Source organism: Neofelis nebulosa, chromosome 17 (assembly GCF_028018385.1).
Source record: "Neofelis nebulosa isolate mNeoNeb1 chromosome 17, mNeoNeb1.pri, whole genome shotgun sequence".
In the NCBI taxonomy this organism is placed as follows: domain Eukaryota; kingdom Metazoa; phylum Chordata; class Mammalia; order Carnivora; family Felidae; genus Neofelis; species Neofelis nebulosa.
The window spans coordinates 18,676,281-18,695,571 of record NC_080798.1 but is presented as its reverse complement, the minus strand read 5'-3'; the positions used below and the strand labels follow the sequence as shown (position 1 = coordinate 18,695,571).

Genomic DNA, 19,291 nt, shown 5'->3' with positions numbered 1-19,291 from the left:
CTGTGAGTTCTCATCTGTGGGGACAAAATGGGCGAGAGGGCAAAATTGAACGTGGGGGAGCTCTCTCCCATCCCCAGACTTCCCCCCTTCTTCTCTCTCTCCTCCCCCAGCGCCCCAGTGGCCTACCCCCTCTCCGAGCCCCCAGAGCTTCCCCTGCCCTGCTCGACGCCCCCTCCCCGGTTGCTCTTTACCGTCTCTCCCACCCCAGACCCAGGAGTAGACACCCCGCCCCCGCTCCCCTTCCTCCCCAAAGGAGCCCCACCCACCGAGACCTGCCTGCGCTCTCCCGCTCTCCGTCCACCCTCCCTCCCACCCCCGCAGCGGGTGGGTGGAGGCCGCTGCCGGGCCTCTCCCCCCTGCCCCCCATCGCCCTCCGCGACTCCCCCTCCTGCTCCCACCGCGGGCTCTGAAGCCAGGAAACCCGAGAGGAAATGACTGAGCCCGTCTTGGTCCCCGCCCGCCAGCTCTCCCCTGGCCACACCCTCCGCCGGGACGCCGCCACCGCCGCTGCCCTCTGTCCACGAGGCTGCCGGCTTGGGACCCCCAGCACTGACGTAAGTCTCTCCTGCGATCCGCCTGCGCCTGCCTCCCCTCTGCCCAGGGGCCGGGCTCAGGTGCCTGGAGGGCTGATCTTTCCCCCTCCCCGCCTCTCTGCCCCCGACTCCTGCTCACGTCTCTGCGCCTGCTCTTCGGCACCACGGCGGGCTCCCGCCGGCCCCTCTTCCTCCTGCCTCAGTCTCCCCAGCTCTCCGCCATCCCTCTCGGACCAGTTCTCGAAGTGCCCAGCATCCTGCTCTATTGTCCCCTCACGAGGCCCCTCACACCAGCTCACTTTTTCCTCTGAGATCGGGAGCACATTACTCATTCTTCCTCTTTCCCCTCCTTGCTGACTCCTCGGCTCTGGGGACAGCCCAGAGGGAGGCACCAGGCCCCCTGCTCTACCCCTGCACCCTGTAGGGTCAGTCTCGGTGGAGTGAGTTCTCGGCCCCAAGGGTGTCCCTGTGCAGCGACTGCTACTGGAAGTCCAGATGGGTCTGATGCTTCTTGTTTCCTTTGGGGATCTGCATATGGAAGAAAGGGGTGGTTGCCGGGTCCCCCACTTCTAAAACCCTCCCCCTGTCCTGGAAGACCAGCTGTCAGCCTTGGCAGGGGGTCCTTGAAGCCACAGGTGCTCGCTCAGGGTAAGGAGGGGGCTGCAGGACCTGAGGGGCAGGCGGGGAGGGGGTGGGGGGTGGCGCTGCCCTGGGCCTGCCTCCCTGACATCATGACTGACCCCGGCTCCCGCTCACCCAATAGATGTCGCCCTCTGGTTGCCTGTGTCTCCTCACCATCGTTGGCCTGCTTCTCCCCACCAGAGGTAAGGTTCACCGTCCTGCTGAGCCAGCACCAGGAAGGGGGGGGGGGGTGTCTTGATGAGGGGGCCAGGGTTACGCTGTCTGGACACTTCACACCTAGGTGGCCGCTTCCAACAAGTCTGGCCAGAGCCTGTCCTGCTGGGCACTTTCCATCTCACCTCCCAGAAGAACTCACTGAGTTTGATTTGGCAGGGAGGTTGGTGTTAGTTTTCTTGTCAGTGGCCAGGAACCCTAGGGTCCCAGCAAATCAGCTCCCTGGATACCCCCGTGATACATAGTGAGGCCAAGGGGGGGAGCTGGGGTGGGCCCAAGAGCTAGAGAAATGTCACCCTTACCTGGGAAGTGTTTCCTGAAAGCGGTACCCACGGTGAGCCTTGGCAGGTGCTTTCTACACGGGAGGTGCTGCATGTGTGAGCTCGGGTAACTTCGGCTCTACTCTGTTACACGGTCTGCCATGCCCATTTTACGGATGAGGAAACTGAGGCTCAGGCAAGGGAAGTGCCCTGTGCCAGAGGCTAGTGAGTGGAGAGCCTGGGATACGGCCGTCATTCTCGCTCCCAGCACCCAGGGCATGCCCTCCACGGAAGCTGCCCCATTTCTTTTTGATAAACTGGTTTTCATTTTTTCTTTCAGCCTCTCACCAGGTATTCAATGAGCAGCTACTATGTGCCAGATCTTATCCTAGGCACTGGGGAAGCGGCAACACATGAAACAGAAGTTCACGTTCTAGTTGAGACACAGGCAATAAACAATCCATCAGTAAATGATATAGCACGCTAGAAGGTTGTAGGGGCTACGGAGAAACACAGAACAGGGTAATGAGGATTCTTGAGACAGGTGGCCACCTCATCAGAAGGTGACATTTGGGCAGACACTCAAAGGAGATGAGGGAGTGAGCCAAGCAGATACCTGGGGTATGAGTGCTGTCTAGTGGGTGTGAGGAACAGCAGGCAGGCCAGGAAGCAGGGTTGGGGTGGACGAGGGCAGGCTGGGAAGAGGAGAGGTCAGAGCGGGGACAGGAGACCACATGGAGTGGGGAAGGGAAGGGCCCCATGAGTACCTTGGCTTTCACTAGAAGAAAAGAGGGTGCTCTGTGCCAGCAGGGCCTTGACCTGACTCAGGGATTCACAGGGCCCCTCTGGCTGCGAGTGGGGAGCAGATTGCAGGGGGTGGGGATGAAGGCAGAGAGCCCAGGGCAGAGTGGCTTCGGTGTCCAGGCAGGAGAGGACGGAGGCTGGGCCAGGGCAGGGCAGTGGCTGTCTCCAGCAAAGGCTGCCTATCAGGGAGTGGGGGAGACCCTGTCCTCGGCCATGTCATTTCACCCTCTCCAGCCCTGAGAAGTAGATTTGTTACAGGATTTCGCTTTTAACCTCAATACCGGGGTTCGTTGTCTCGAACCACTTCGAAGAATGAAAAAAGGTGGACATAGAATAAAATGAGCAGCAGGCGAAAGTTTAGTAGAGTTGTGTGCAAGCTCTCTTCGCAGAGAGGAGACATTCGAAAGTGAATGCCCGGGACTATAGGCAAGAGGCTTCGTTTTGTAGGCTTCTGGTCGCCCCCCCCGCCCCGATCCCTTCTCCCTTGTTTCCTCTCAGGTCCTACCCTCATTGGCTTATTGACTCTAGGTGCTGGGCTGTCCATTCCTGATTGGCTCGATTCCCTTGTGTGGGGAGTCAGACTGTGGTCCTACTGTCCCTTGTATAACATAAGTTTTATGTTTTACTTATTTTAGTTAGGTATTTTGATTGTCAGATTCCTGAGGACCTTGAGGGGAGTAAGTGGTGTCTGTCACATTCTTTTTTTTTTTTTTTTAAGTCTATTTATTTATTTTGAGAGAGAGTGTGTGTGTGTGAGCAGGGTAGGGGCACAGAGAAAGGGAGAGAGAGAGAGAGAGAGAGAGAGAGAGAGAGAGAGAATCCCAAGCAGGCTCCAAGCTGTCAGCTCAAAGCCTGACTCGGGGGTCACGAGGGGCTCAAACTCATGACCTGTGAGATTAAATCATGACCCTGAGGCGAAATCAAGAGTCGGATGCTTGACTGAGCCACCCAGGTGCCCCAAGGTCTGTTACATTCTTAAGAGGAACCTTACGCGCCTGTGGGGGTTCGCTGTGGTCAGATGCTCCCGGCATTGCTCCAAAATATGTGTTTTTCTCCACCCAGGGGCCTCACGTCCTAATCTTTCCCTTTCTGCCTATTTGACCCTATCTTTCCTATCACAGTCCGCGCTCTGAACACGTGCCTTCTAACTACCGTTAGGAACTGGACGTTGGCTGACGCTTCTTAACTGCTTCCTGCTGAAGGGGGGCGATGATAGGGGAACGGCAGTTAGGGCAGGTTTAGAGGTCGATCCAGAGGGCCGATATAATGGGAGGGTGTTTGGAACATCTGGGCCAGCAGAATTTTCTCGGACGTCTTATTTTTCTGGCCTATGCGACGGCATCTCGAAATGACATACACAAAGAATGTTAGACCAACAAGCGTTAATATTCCAAATGCAATGCCTCCTACAGGAAAAGACGCGTGGTAGCCATCCCCAAGAATCCCTGACATGTTTGGTCCTTTTTTTTTTTTTTTTTAACTCAGTGTAACTATAGCCTTTTCTCCCTCTTCCGTATTTATTTGGATCTTGTGATATTGTAGGTTAGAATAATTAAGCACCTGAACTGGTGCTTGGTTCTCGATCCTCCAACCTTCCTCTGGCCATCCGGTTTCCATAGGAACAACCCCATGAGGTGTATTTAATTTTGCCTCAAGGAGAGATTGATCTTCAATACCCAGATTGCTAGGAGTTTAGGCAATTGTTTACCCGTCCTGGAGCGAGGAGGGCTCTCGTCCCTAATTTAGTTATAATGGCCCTTCCTAGCAAGGGACTAGGGCTCTTTGGCATTATCAAAAAAGAATGCGAAAAATTCAAGTCTCCCCATAATGCACCCGGTGGCTGAGAGAAAAATTTAGTCATAAGTTTTCTGGAGACGCCTCTAGTTGCTACGCTGCGTTTGGCTGATTGGCCAGGAGTGGAAAGGAGGACAGAAAAGGTGGCTCCGGTGTCAGGAAGGAAATCGACCAGTTTTCCTTCTATATCTGGAGTTACCCGAGGCTCTGGGTTTGGTTTGGGGGAGCCACCGTGAAGAGCCCTGGACCCCAGCAGTCCCTTTCAGGGACACTGGTCATCTGAACCCTTGCAGATAGAGGTCCCCGAGGGCACTCTGTTTTCCCAGTGACTGTTTCCACACAAGGGGTATGGCTTATGGGGTTTGAACTTTGGTTGTCCCTTCTGAGGACATTCTCGTAAATGGCACTTGGTACCAGAACCTCAGGAGGTCCGGTCTGACATAGTACATAAGGCCACAACTAAGGCCTCGGCTTTTTTTCCCTAAGCCTCCTTTCCTGTTCTTTATTTTACTCTTGATCTTGGTTGTAATATACCCAATTGGCAGCTCATAAGAGTCCTTCAGGGTCCCTTCTGGGAAAACAGCCAATTTTTGCAGCCTTCTCTGAATATCTGGAGCTGATGGAGTGACAAATTTGTCCTCTAGAATTGTGTCAGCCTCAGGGGTGTTAGGGAAGATAACCGCATATTTAATGAGAGCCTCCCTTCACCTTTCCAGGAAGACCACTGAGTTTTCATCCTGTGTCTGTAAGCGAGTGGCTAATTTGGTGTAATTTCAAGATTTAACCTTAGACCTCCTTAATTTCTCCAAAACACAAGCTTGGAAGTGGTGGCAATACCATTCCTCAATGGGATGGTCATAGTCCCAAGTAGGATCTTGGGCCCTGGGCCCCAGTAGGGAACTGGGAGCTCCCTATAGGATCTCCAGTCCCATGATAATTAATGAGTTGCTCGTCCCCATATCTTTCAGCCGCTCCCAGAACCCCACGCTTCTCTGTTTCATTGAGAGTCTGATTCCACGGAAGCATTATATCTTTTTAGGTCAATTCAAAAACATAGTGTAATTCTCTCTGAAAAGCCTTTGTATACTTATCCGGATCATCAAAATTTACCTAGATCTTTTATCTGTCTTAAATCTTGTAACGTAAAATCTTGCAATCTTATCGTAGCGGTGCCTCCTTGCATCCGTTCCCCACCCCCCCCCCCCCACCCCACACAGGCCCGGGCCCTCTAGCTTCCGTGAGGGGAAACACACCTGTTACGTTGCAGGGAGGGCCTGGGTAAGGTGGGCAGAGGGGAGCAGAAGTGCACGTTTTTTCAGTCTGGATGTACAGATGGGGGACCCGAGGAGGAGGAGGTTGAGGGGGAAGACTTCCCTTCCTCCTTCCCTAGGTCCCCTTTGGGTACAGGCAAGGGACCTTAGTTTTCTCCCTCCTTAGTTGTGAACCCTTGGAAAGGGTTGCCAGTAGGCCAAGATCGACCTTACATTGCTGACATCTATCTCAATTTTCTCCGAAGGCCCCAGAACACTGGACATGGGGGGCGTCTCCCCATCTCCCCTCACGTTTGGGAACAAGTCCAATTGTAGGATAGTGTTCTAATTGTTACTTGTCTCTGGTGGCCAGGTTTCCTCCTCCAATTTGTATTGGGACCCAGCCTTGGTGCAAAAGAAAATGAGTCGCTTTTCTTTAGGGTTTGTGGGTCAAAATCATCCCAATTTTTTAGAATACGTCCCGAAGGAGAGTACTGGCCTCGGTTGGGGAATTGCCCATCTATGGGAAAAAGAAGAAAAGGCGTCCCTTACCTCAGTTTCCTATAGCTGGCCAGGAGAAACCTCATCTGGCCCCGCAGATTGGCTGGCTATGCGACTGGCAGCCGAAAGCCCTGTCAGTCTTGCGAGGTGCTGGGAATAGTCGCTATTACCCAGGCTTGACTCTACCCCCCAGAGCTGACCTTGTCTTCCCGATTTCTCCGACCCCTCCGTTTCCTGCCTGTGGAACTTTGGGGGATACCGACTGTGACCAAGCAAGACTCCCTGGTTGTAGAAGGATGTACTAATTTTATCTTGGCCCAATAGTAATTTACATATTGATCATAATAAAATTGTTCCTCTTAACAAATATATTTCAGAAGGCTGGCGAAAGCCATTTCTCATAAGGATAAAATTGGCTGTTGAGGGGGGCTAAAAGGGCCAAAGTTGAGGTCTATTCACCTGTTTTTTTTTCCAGCAGTGCCCACATAAATATGTTCCAGCCATGTGGGTGTCCACCTTAAAGTTTCTAGATTGGTACAAGTCAGCATACACTGGGCTAAGTGTAGCAAAATGGCTCCCATGTATCCGGGTAAAAGCCCTTTATAGGGGCGCCTGGGTGGCTCAGTTGGTTGAGCATCCGACTTTGGCTCAGGCCGTGATCTCAGTTCATGAGTTTGAGTCCCACGTCAGACTCGCTGCTGTCAGAGCACAGCCTGCTTTGGATCCTCTGTCTCCCCCTCTCTCTGTCCCTGCCCTGCTCATGCTATCCCTCTCAAGAATAAAAAATAAACATTAAAAAAAAAGCCCTTCATTTATCACAGTCCTCCATCCATCGTATGGCACAGGCACCCATTCCTCCACCTTGCAGAAACAACACAAATGTGGAGCATTTGGAGGCCAGCAGTGAGGACATCACCATCATCTCCCCAGCCTTCAGATCAAAGGAAGGGCAATTTTTTAATCAGAGCTCCAGCAAAACAACTCAAAAGGGCATGCTGTCCTGCCATTTTGGTTAAAATCATAGTTCTTTCCATCTTTTTGGACAGACAAAAGAGAAAAAAAATACTTTGGTTACATTTTTTTCCTTTACAAACCTTCTATAACTTTTAGATTTTGTCCCAAGCCATTTCTCTCCAAGCAACCAGCCTCATTTAGGACAATATTACTTTTTTTTTTTTTTTTAAAACCTTCAACGAAAAGGTACGTATTTCCATTTCTTATATCTTTCTTACACATTTCATACTTTTTTAAATGTCCAAATGAATTTAATCCAGTTTAGTACCCAAGCAAAACTTTAAAGTTTCAAGTTATTGAAGACCCTGAAAGCTATCTTAGCAATTACCCATGAACACTTTGAGACAGACAAAATTAACCATCATTTGAAGTCACCTTTTTGCTGATGAACTGTAACAGAGATAGCATGTGATTACTCGGCCTTCAGTAAACCAGAAAAAGTTTCATGTATTTAATGCTCATAACTCTAAAGACCTGTCTACCTTAATTAAACCAACAAACTTACGTTAGTTTAAATACCGAATTATGTTCCATCTGTATCCATTTAAAAGTCAATCAATTTGTTCCCCATTGTCAATTTTTACCTGGGGCACCAGTGAGGAAATCTGAAGTGGGTGGTGTAAGTCTAAGGGGGTGTTTTTTGTTCCTTGACAGTGAGGGGAGGAGGAGGAACCCGTGGTGCTGGAGGCCCCTGAAAGGTAGAGGAACCAGTTAGGCAGGCTGCACCCAAGCTGGTGCAGAGACAGGAGGAACGAGGGGAAGGCAGAAGAGGTGAGGTGTCACCAAGAAGCCTAGAGACAAATAAAAGCCCGGAAGGCAGAGAAACAGGTCTCCTGGTTCTAAAGCCTGTCAGCTTGGACAGATGAGCAGATGCAGATTTTTTTTTTTCCCCACCAAAAACTGGAAATGGAGAGTCCGTGTCAAGCCAGAGAAGTCAGGAAACTTCTCTGAAACAGAAGGGTGTTCGGCAGCTGCTTGGGAATATTCCTTAAAGCCCCTGTCCTGACGTAGACTGACCAGAGACAGTTGGCTCTAATTATCATCTGTACCTTGTGGGAGCCGGCCATATGTCTTCTCTCCATCCCCCTGTGGGCATCAGGGGCAGGAGGAGGGTGGTGAGCCCAGAAGGGGTTGAAGTAAGTCGTGCTCTCTGCTCTGCAAGAGGCGTTTGAAAATGAAAGGTAAAAAATGGGGCCCTGGGAGGTGGTGAACCATGTCAGAGGGTCAGAAATGGAAGCAGGTACAGGGCCGCTTTCCGTTGTATTTGGGAAACCTGTGAGTAGGACCCTTGGAAGTCACCTGGATCCCTCCTACGAGGATATCAGAGAGATCAGTCCTGGGCTTTTCCACTCACTTCCCAAAGGAAAAGAGAGGCTGGCCAAGACAGAAAGAGGAAAATTCCACCGGATACCCAAGAGGGCAGTCAGGGATCAGGTTCTGCTGATGGCCTTCGGGCCTCCACCAAAGAGTAGCCTTGGTCAGGACCCATCAATGGCTGTTTGGCCTCCCCTGAGTCCCACACATCCAGAGGTTCTTCTCGAAAGGAAGTTGGGAGTCCACCACACCAACATTCCCAACTACATTGGGAGATCAGATGGGAGGAGACCCAAGGAGCCTGTCACCCGAGACTTGAGGACGGCATACACACTGTTTGCTCTAAACTGGTGGGTGGGGACCAATTATTTAGTGTGAGGTTTTATTTAAGAAAGAAAGAAAAGAGGGGATGCCAGCTGTTATTTACTTACGGTTGGAAGACGTTAACATCCTAGACAAGCCCCCAAAGAAATGTTACAGGATTTTTTTTTTAAACCTCAATACCCAGTGTTCATTGTTTAGCCACTTCAAAGAATGAAGAGGTGGACACAGAATAAAATGAGCAGCAGGCAAAAGTTTATTAGAGTATAAGAATAGTATGGGGGCGCCTGGGTGGCTCAGTCGGTTGGGCGTCCGGCTTCGGCTCAGGTCATGATCTCGCGGTCCGTGAGTTCGAGCCCCGCGTCGGGCTCTGTGCTGACCGCTCAGAGCCTGGAGCCTGTTTCAGATTCTGTGTCTCCCTCTCTCTCTGGCCCTCCCCCATTCATGCTCTGTCTCTCTCTGTCTCAAAAATAAATAAACGTTAAAAAAATTAAAAAAAAAAAAAGAATAGTATGAAATAGGGGTGCCTGGGTGGCTCAGTTGGTTAAGCGTCCGACCTCAGCTCAGGTCATGATCTCACAGTCCATGAGTTCGAGCCCTGCATCAGGCTCTGTGCTGACAGCTTAGAGCCTGGAGCCTGCTTCGGATTCTGTGTCTCCCTTTCTCTCTGCCCCTCCCCCGTTCATGCTCTGTCTCTCTCTGTGTCAAAAATAAAGACATTAAAAAAAAAGAATAGTATGAAATAGTATTACAGTAAGAATAGTATGAAAGGTCTCTTTGCAGAGAGGGGACATTCGAAAGTGAACGCCCATAACAAGAGGCGCGTGACAATAGGGACTTTGTTCTATATGATTTTGGTCACCCCTCTTCCCTTCCCCCTTGTTCCTTCTCAGGTCCTACCTTTATTGGCTTGATCACTCTAGGTTCTGGGTTGTCTTTTCCTGATTGGCTCAATTCCATTGTGTGAGGAGTCAGACTATGGTCCTACTGTCCCTTGTATAACAGAAGTTTTATATTTTACTTATTTTAATTAGGAATTTTGATTGTCAAATTCCTGAGGGGACCCTGAGGGGGAGTAAGTGGTGTCTGTTATGTTCTTAAAAGGAACCCTATGCCCAAGGGAGTCAGACCCTCCCAGCATTGTTCCAAAATATGTGTTTTTCCCCACGCCGGGACCTCAGGTCCTAACCTTTCCCTCTCTGCCTATTTGACCCTATCTTTTCCCATCACAGAGTCAGTGATTATCCCCACTTCGCAGATGAGACAGATGAGGCTCAGAGAGGGGACTCCACCTGCTCCAGGTCACATGGCCAGGGAATTTGGGGGAGCAGAATTTGAGGCCGGGGCCCTGGCTGACTTTAGAATGGACTTGGGCTCACTAGGCTAAACTGCCTCTCCCACCCTACAAGGACGGGCAGGAAGAGGGGCTGGAGGAAGGGTGCTGGGCATCATCATTTTTTAAAGCACTTCCAGGACTATGGGTGGATACCTCCATTCAAGCATCTGTCTGCTGTTCCACCAGGATATTCTGAGTTACCGCCCACAGTTTCAGAAGGGAGGGGAAGGTGGGGTTTTGGTGAGAGAAGGAGGACTGGAGGCTCCTCTCTGACTTCTCGTCCTTGATCTCCCAGGACAGACATTGAAGGAGACCACATCCATTCCTTCAGCAGACACAACCATTGTGAGCATTCATGCCCTGACTCAAACCCCAGGTGAGGAAAGAGGCTTGGGTCTGTCAAGATCCTGTCACTGCAAATGACAGCAGCCACAAAAATCTCAAGCTTGGGCCAATCGGGAATTTTGGGTTGTGCAACTGAAAAGCCCAGTGATAGACTGTCAGGCATGGCTCAGTCTAGGCGCTCAAATGATGCTATCAGGAACCTGCCTCCATCTCTTGGTTCTATTTTTCCTGTGTTCACTTCATTCTTAGGTAGATTCTCCTTTTATGAGGCCAAGGTGGCCCCTGAGGCTTCCGTCTTACCTGCTAAGAAGCCAGAGGAAAGGGCATTTCCCTTTCCCCAATCCAGCAAATGTGGCATAGCTGGATTGTGGCATAGCACCAACCTGATGCCAACCCCACTGAATGGAGTGGACCAAGAATCGGGGAAGGGTGGTTCATAAAGAAAGTTCCAGGGGCTCTTACCAGAGGTGGTGGATGCTAAATAGGGGAGTGTGCATCTATGGGAGGGGAGGGCTGACGCAGGGGAGGTACTGGCCTGGCAATCGGGCAATCAGCAAATGGCTGGGTTAATTAAGTCATCTCAACTATATCAAAATTGAATAGTAGAGCAAACCCCCTGTTCCTCCATCCATGAACCTTCTCCACATCTTCTCTCTCTTCTCTCCCTGTTTCCGGACTCCAGACACAGTCCACCCAGAGTCCCAGTCCACCCCTCAGACATCTCTGCAAGCTGGTGGTGAGTGGGGCATGCGGAGGGCGTGGGGGCGGAGGCCTGAGACAGACCCTATTCCCTCTCTTCTTCCCACATTCTGACTCCTTTGTTACTCATTTCAGTCCTTCAGCTCTGAATCTTCTGGTTTACTTTGTGGTGGGGCAGACAGCCGCCCACATCCACTTCTGTGAAAGCAAATCTTTTGCAGTTGTGAAAAATAATATGCATATAGAAAAGTACAAAACCCATAAGTGTACCACTTAACAAATTACTCTGAATTGAGCCCCTGTGTCACCACCACCCAGCTCAAGGACTAGAGCTTTGCAACCACTCCAGGAATGCCCCCATGCCCCAAGGCCATTCATTTCTTCCTCTAATCTCTTGGACTTTTTCTTTTTTTGAGTTTTCAAGTCCTTCTTGAACTTTGTCTTGGGAGTGTAACAGTTCAGAAAGTGCTCCCTAATTTTTCCCATTAATATTTAATGATATAGTAATACCCAAACCTGTTCTGCTTGGGAATAATAAAAATATTATAGTGAGATGAAATCCCTTGGCCCCTTCTCCGTTCTTGTTCTCTCCCCCATCTCTGAGAGGTCCCCACTGCTAGCACTGGAAGGGGAGTGATCCCCAGTGATGCTGTGCCACATTTCTGCCCGCAGAAAATATCCTGGCCGGGAGATGTATTTGTGTGAGTGGATCATTTCCAAAACGATAGTCGTTCTGCAACTTGCTCCACCCCCCCCCCCCCGCCCCCGGTCTCCCCACTGCCCCGTACAGCAGTATGTTTGGAAGCTCCTCACACATTGCTATGTAAACACCAATCTTACTCTTTTGCGCTGTTGCATGGTACCCGGCTGGGTGCCTGTGTACGGTTAGTGAAGCCGTGCACATCTTGATGAACATCTTAGCCTTTGCTACACCCAGTGCCATGGTAAGCAACTTGGTCTGTTCCTCCTTAAGCAAATGCTTTTCTCCCCTATTATAATCTGCTCGTGGTTCTAAATATCTTCCCTGTGTTCTCTCATTCAGTCCTCACACAAACCTCCTGAGGTAGAACAAACGAACTTTACAGAATAAGGAGACAGAGGCTCGGAGTAACTCACTCAGGGCGTCACAAGTCAGTGACACAGCTCAGACCAGGGGCCCGGAACCTGGCTCTACGGCCTTGCTTTTACCCACCACGCTATGGCGCAAAGGGCACGAACGCTGGAATTTGTTGGAAAAGCCACCTGGGGAACGGTTGCATGGATTTGCCCTGCCACCAGCGTGTGCCAGAGAGTCCCCCTGTCCCACCCACACGGTGACATTTGGAACGTGAACCGTCTTTGATTTCCTCCAGCCAGAGGAGGGAGGGGGCCCCTTGCCGTTTGATGGATGTGCATGTCCCTGATTCACGCGCTGTCCGCCTTCCCTCCTTGCTCTGATCTGAGTAGGAACAACGCAGGAGCAGACGGAGGAGACCCACACCCCACAGCCGACGAGAATGGATGTGCTCCCAGCCACAGATCCGAGGACCGGCCAGAGCAGCCCAGAAGGTAGGGCCTGGGACTAGAAGGTCAACGTACAAATTTTGTTTAATTCTTTATCTGGGTCAGTAGCTCCCCAAGTACATTGCTCGGAGCACCCGTTTGGGGAATTGTTAATACATTTTCAAAAAATCTGTTTTGATTTGCGGTCAAAGGTGTTTGGGAAACTCCTGAGTTAAAGTTAAACACATTTCTTTATGGCGGGACTTGTTGGAGACTTACTAATGCGTATTTGCAGCAGGCATCCTCTACAGGAGCATCTAGTATGCAGTGTTTTTCCAAACCTGATATGATAGATTTGGAACTTTCTTTTGTTCAGGTTCCTTTACAGAGCTGGTGCTCGGCAATGTGGATGTGGGTGTTTCCTTTGTGTACCTCTTCATGTTAGAGCAGGAGGTTTTCAGCTGCAAAATACTGTAAACGCAACTAAAAGTAAAATAGATTTATTGGCTACATATGCTCTGTAAAGTCCAGAGGCATCGATTTCAGGAAGAGCTGGATCGACACGCTCAGGCACGGCCATCAGACTGACTTGCTCTCTCTCTCTCTCTCAGCCCTGCTGTCTACATTCTCAAGTTCTTGGGGGCTTTTCCTCTCTTGGTGGCAAAGATGGTCCCATAGTTGTATTTATGTCACAAACCCAGCAAATAGAGCGGATCTTTTTCTCATCTCTAGCCCAAGGAATAAAATCTACTCTCATTGGCCCATTTGGCGTCACATGTCCATGTCTGACCAATGGAAGCCTGGGAAATGGATTGCTCTGAGTGGTTAGGCCTGAGTCTTGTGCCCATTCTGGGGGTGGAGAACAGGGTCAGCCCTGCCTGAACTGCATAGACCAAGAGTCAAGGAAAAGGTAGTTCCCCTCAGGACCAGTGAGTAGTTAACATTTCAGAGGCGTGGGAAAAGAGGTTGAACCAAGGTGAAGGCAGCAGGTGGCCTCCAATGCCTGTCTGACTCATATTTGAGGATCCGCCTCTACTGGCAAGTATTGTAGCTTAGGCCGTTCCCAGGCTGACATGCATGCACAGTTGTGCAGACCGGGCACTGAACAAGAGCATCGCCTCTAAGGCTATGTCATCCGCCTTTGGGATTTTTATAATTGTTATAGTTTTCCAGTGATGGCAGTAAAGCATTTAATTCTGACAGAGCCTATTAAAATGTTACAACAGATGGAAGTAAAGTGTGTTGGAGAAGAGAACTTTTCTATTTTCCACAAAAGTGGAGGTGGGGGTGGGTAGTGACGGTGTCCACGCTTCCCGATGGTAAAAAACATTCTCACATCTCTGGATTCATTTGCTGTGAATCCTCGTTGACCTGAGTTACTCTGTGTCATTCTGTGTTCCTGATTATCCGCGACCGAAATTCCACTGGGCTGAGGGGGTCACGGGGCCAGATGGTAAAAGGCACCGCTGAGCCTCAGGGTCCCCGGGGTCTGAGCACGAAAGCCCCCGGCGCCTCTCTCCCTGCCCCATTTTTGTTTCTCTTGTGCCAAATTTTGTCTTCTGCCCCGTGAGGAAATGACCCCTGCTATCTGCAAGCTCGGAGCTCCCAAATTTCACCTCGCCGTCACTCTGAATGCCTCCTGGGAACGTGGAAGATCCCAGGGGAGGATGAGACTGGGTCACCTGCTCCCTCTTGTGGCCTGTGTTCCAATAGACCCAGAGGGACTGGGGCAGGGGGCTCAGTCCCCCCCCAAGGAAAAGGGAAGCTGTCCCCAGAAGGGAGGCATGCAGCCACGTCCACGGTAACAGCCACAGCCAAGGCTTGCTGGGAGCTCGCTCGGTGCCGGGCGCGGTGCTAGGCTTCCCTGGATTCACTCATGCACTGCTCGCGAGCACCCGACAGGGTGGGAACTGTCAAAACCCCATTCTACAGGAAGGCAACCGAGGCCCAAGGGGCTCCAGAACGGCCACTGGAGCCCGGCTCTCTGGCAGCAGGGGCCGCTGAGGCTCTTTCACACTTCCTGTGTCTCAGCGCGCCTGTCCCTGCTGCCGGCCTCGCTCGAAACTTCCTCTGGGCAAGGCTTTCCCCAACATCTCGTAATTCTTGGCTTTCAGGTCATGCATAAGAAGTGAGGCTCTGAGATCGGTCTGGAAGCTCGGGCTTCGTGAGGCAGCTTCTCGGCCTTCAGTATGTTGGCCTCATCCTGGGGCATCAGACAGGGCTGACCGCTTCACCGGGGACACTTCTCAGTGCCAGAAGGGCAGATGTTTTCTTTGTGGCATTTGCTTTTTGTTCAGTATCCTTTTTTTTAAGTGTTTTATTTTTTTGAGAGAGAGAGAGAGAGAGAGAGCACGCACACGCAAGCGGGGGAGGAGCAGAGAGAAAGGGAGAGAGAGAATCCCAAGCAGGCTCTGCACTGTCAGCACAGAGCCCGAAGCGGGGCTCGATCTCACGAAATGACCTGAGCCGACATCGAGAGTCAGAGGCTTACCCAACTGAGCCACCCAGACGCCCTGACTTTAAAGAGAGGAGGCCTCTGGTATCTCTGGTCTGGGAGCAGAGGTGACCTCCACAGTGTTTTCTACAAGTATGCCCAAGCTCTGCTTCTCCTGGTGCTGGGCCTGAGTCCTGGAGCACCCCCGGCCTGGCTCAGATGTTATCCTTTGCTTCCTGGATTATGAGGCAGCCCGGGAGGTCCCAGGAGAGGAGCCAGGGGTGCAGGCTCATTCAATATTTCCACGCCTGTCATTCCTTGCCGTCCCCGGGGTAGGAGTGAGGGGCCGCTGTGCCCGCCCACTGAAGGTGGAGACATGGGGGAGGGTGTCAGCAACGTCCCTCATTTCCTCCCTCTCACTTCTGCCCTCTGCCACCTTCTAGCCACTCCCTCTGCCGCTCCCACTAAAGGCACCACGCTCTCCAAGAGGCGATCTCCAGGCAAAGACGTCAGGCCGGACGCTGCCCTCGGGCCGACGGGTCAGTAACTCCCTTCCCAGGCTGGAAACAGGCTATTTCCTATTCACTGTGTATTTCTAGCACCTGGACCCTTGCCCAGCATGAAATAGTCCTCAGTAAACATGTGTTGGGTGAACACATGAGTTCAAGGCTGGAAGAGGGTGGGTATAAGCAGGCATCCGATAGATGTCCCGACAGACGAGTGAACGCGTAAAGGAACGCAGCACACAAATGACCCTAAAACACAGTGGCTTCAAATGACAACCGTTTGCCTAGCTCTCGAGTCTGCGATTTGGAACTTTGGTCTGGGCTCAGTTGAGTGGTTCTTCTGGTCTCAGCTGGACTTACTCACGCATCCGAGATCAGTTTGGGGGTCGCTCTGTTTCAGGGACACCTTGATTCCCCTTTGTGTGTTCTTCTCTTCCACTTCCGGCCCAGCCGGCCCCAAAGAGTGGATGGAAATGATATGACCACAGGTCACATAGAGTTCATTCATCCATTCAAAACATATTCATGAGCACCTACTGTCTTCTAGGTGCTAGAGATAGAGTGGTGAATAAGACGGACAAAAATCTCTTCCCTCATCGGGCAGACCTTCTAGTCGGGGAATAGAGACAATAAATACGAATTATAAGAATTGTGTATCAGGTGGCTTAAAGCTGCCATCAAGAGAAATAAAGTAGCATTAGGATTAGAGAGTGACTGGGGAGTAGTTTTCTGCAAAGGGCCAGGGAGACCTCCCTGAGAAGGAGCTGTGGGGGAGTCATGCAGATGTCGGGGGAAAGGCGTCCCAGGCAGAGGCAGCGGCCAGTGCAAAGGCCCTGAGGTGAGAGGGACCCGGCATGGCCACCAACAGGGCGGCCGGTGGGGCTGGAGCATCTGGGTGAGCAGGAGGGTGAGAAGCTGAGGTAGAGAGGTGATGGGAGCCACATGTGTGCCATGTGAGGCTTTTGGTCTAAGTGTCCCAAGGCAGAGACCGAGTGTCACCCCTCCACCAACTCTGCCACTCACGGCTTCACTCCACAAATGTTTGCCGAACTCTGACTTGCTCCACGTCTGTCCCCCCAGGCGCCAGTGAGGACAACCCCTTCTCCTACGGTAAGTTACCTGTGGGAGGATGTGGGAAGAGGGAGGGAGGAAGACCCCTCTTGCCATACTCCGTTTTTCTCTCTGCAGACGAGGACACTCTCCGGAAGCGGGGGCTGTTGGTCGCAGCCGTGCTGTTCATCACGGGCATTGTCATCCTCACCAGTGAGAATGGGGGGGGGGGGGGGGGCGGGCACCGCGACTGGGAGAGAGGCGGCCTTGGCTTGCGCTTTGACTGAGGGCTCAGTTCTTGAAGGCCCCTGAGCGGAGTTGTCTTATTTATTTATTTATTTACTTACTTACTTATTTAATGTTTATTTTTGAGAGACAGAGAGTCAGAGCATGAGTGGAGGAGGGACAGAGAGAGAGGGAGACACAGAATCCAAAGCAGGGCTCCAGGCTCCGAGCTGTCAGCACAGAGCCCGACGCGGGGCTCGAACTCACAAACCGTGAGATCATGACCTGAGCCGAAGTCGGACGCCCAACTGACTGAGCCACCCAGGTGCCCCCAGAAAAACTAATTCTTAAAGCAGTTTTTTAAATGCTGCAGATTAAATAAAACACGCGGGCCACCAGTTTGCAAGCTCTCGGTTAAGCCGTATAATAACCTCCACCAGGTTTTATCCCCTCACTTCCCCATCAGGAAATGCACACAGCCACATCTTTTCTCAGCTAAGGTGGGAGGCAGGAGGCTAAGAACAGTAAAAACAGTTGGCTACCATGTGCACGAACCGTAATGGACCCAGGGGTCGCACACAGGTGCCTCAGTCGAGACTGACTTTGAGCCGGGTCCTGTCCACACACACAGCCCCACCTCCACCGCCGTGGGACAAGTGAGGCTCAGAGAACTGGGGAGTTTGCTCAAGGTCACAGAGCACCAAAAATCAGGGAAGGACTAGACCCAGGTCTGTGTGAGGGCAGAGACTGAAAGTTAGCTCTGGGGCCATAAGTTGTTCCAATGACAATAATCTGTGGGCACCTGCTCTGTGCCCACCTGTGCCCTGGTCCCCGCCCTCGGGGAGCTCACATCCAGTGAGGGAATGACAATAAGCAGGTGAGTGCCCCGATGAGCAGAGTGGGTACGAGAAAGGTCATCACCGTAAGGAAAACAGCAGAATGACAAGCCAAGAGGGACGGGGAGCGACACTTTATCTCTAAAGAGAGAACATCAGAAGAGATTCCCTGTCAATGAGAAAGACGATTTTAAAAAACAGTGGAAAGGGGCAGCAAGTGCAAAGCCCCAGACGCAGGAAGGAACTGAGCATGTCGCAATAACCACGGGAAGAAGCCAGGGTGGCTGGGGCTGTGTAAGCCCCGGGGGGTGGGGGGTGGGCAGAGAGAAGGAGGTGGTAAGAGCGACAGCCAGGAGACTTGTCTTCTGAAATCCCTCCCCATTCACTTTGGTCCTGCCTCCTGACCCCCCCCCCCCCCCCCGCTGTCCCTTAAGCCCACCTGTCTCCTCCTACCTCAGGGCCTTTGCACTGGCCATGCCCTCTGCCTGGAACACCCTTCCTGGCTTCCCCCTCACCTCCTTCAGGTCTTTGCTCAAATGTCCCCTCCTCAGTGAAGCCCCTCTAGTCATCACCATGAAGATGCCCTCAGCCACCGGCCTCCCTGCCTCCTTCCCGGCTTTAGTTTTCTACTGAGCACGCATCACCATCTGACCTCACTGTCCACGTACTTGACTTAGTCATTTTTCTCAGTCGGTCTCCCCTGCTGTTAAATCAGCTCTACCAGGGCAGGGATTTTATTCACTCCTGTTCCCTGGGGTGTTCCCAGGGCCTAGATCAGAGCCTGGCACATAGTAGGTACACAACAAATACTTGCCGAATGAATGCATAACACACAAACTAGGATGGGTTCTCAAAGGGGCCCTCTGTGTGGGGGAGGCTGCTCCCCCGGGGAGCCCTTGTGCTGGTTCCTCTCCCCTGTGCTCCTCATCACTGGCTCAGGGCTGCCTTGGGGCTTCTCCAGGGGCAGGGTTGACGGGCCTTGTCCTCCAGCGCCCGGAGCACATGCAATCATCAACTTTGTTCCAACTCATGACCGAACCCTTTCCTTCGCCCACAGGTGGCAAGTGTAGACGGTTACCCCAATTGTGCCGGAATTACAACAGGTGAGACCATCGGAAGGAGGGGCCGGCAACCGAATCGAGGGGCACCCCGAGACTGAGTCCCCACCGGCTCACCGTGCCCAGCCACCTCCCTCCCCTCGATGGGTCTACAGAATAATTGGTAGAGCCCAGCCCGAGAGGGAAGACCCAGATGGAGACAGAGCCGGGCTGATGCCCCAAGTCCCCTGCCCACCCTGAGGGCTTCCCGGCCCCCTGGGCACTGGCCCCCCCTCGCTCCGGTGTCCCACGCTGTTCAGACGAAAAGTAAAGCACTGTGGTCCTTGCCCGTGGTCTCTGATTATTCATGACCGGGGAGTGGAAGAAAGCGGCTGGGACTAGGGACGAGGTCCCCTGAGGAGTAAAGTGAGGGTGTGTCGCAGGCTCCAAAGCCAGGGCAGAGAATACGGTGAACGCAGGTGGGCTGGTGTGAGGCAGGGGGGACAGGAGGGTGGCCCACGGGGGATTCTGGCTGGTGAGAGCGTCAGCAGGGGATTCTGGCCACGGCACTTTGAGACCCCAGCCCCGGTCCACGTGCAGAGCCTGGTGGCCAATGCCAGCTCACCCCTAATGTTGGCAGGTAGTATTGGTAACCGGTTAAGCACCAAAGGAGGCCCTGGGCCCACAGCGGCCTA

At 52.2% G+C, this 19,291-nt stretch overlaps 1 protein-coding gene across 11 annotated transcripts; it reads left to right on the top strand.

Moving 5' to 3' along the window:
- The first annotated feature begins 339 nt into the window (after positions 1-339).
- FXYD5 (FXYD domain containing ion transport regulator 5) lies at positions 340-18,943 on the top strand. Of its 11 annotated transcripts, none has more exons than XM_058709679.1 (11): positions 474-554; positions 1,134-1,181; positions 1,297-1,357; positions 9,879-9,947; positions 10,278-10,358; positions 11,010-11,063; positions 12,473-12,574; positions 15,386-15,481; positions 16,529-16,558; positions 16,637-16,711; positions 18,617-18,943. In XM_058709679.1, the coding sequence occupies exons 3-11, from the start codon at positions 1,297-1,299 to the stop codon at positions 18,664-18,666; spliced, it is 618 nt and encodes a 205-aa protein (XP_058565662.1). In that variant the 5' UTR covers positions 474-554; positions 1,134-1,181; the 3' UTR covers positions 18,667-18,943. The 11 variants fall into 11 exon arrangements, with proteins under 11 accessions (XP_058565660.1, XP_058565657.1, XP_058565659.1 ...); XM_058709680.1 differs by having other exon boundaries at positions 479-554; positions 1,129-1,181; XM_058709673.1 differs by lacking the exon at positions 1,134-1,181 and having other exon boundaries at positions 358-554.
- The last annotated feature ends 348 nt before the right edge of the window (positions 18,944-19,291 follow it).

Coding starts and splice junctions, on each gene's coding strand:
- FXYD5 (XM_058709673.1), top strand. CDS start 432: ATGACTGAGCCCGTCTTGGTCCCCGCCCGCCAGCTCTCCCCTGGCCAC. Junction 10,359..11,009: donor TGCCCTGACTCAAACCCCAG/GTGAGGAAAGAG, acceptor TCCGGACTCCAG/ACACAGTCCACCCAGAGTCC. Junction 12,575..15,385: donor CGGCCAGAGCAGCCCAGAAG/GTAGGGCCTGGG, acceptor GCCACCTTCTAG/CCACTCCCTCTGCCGCTCCC.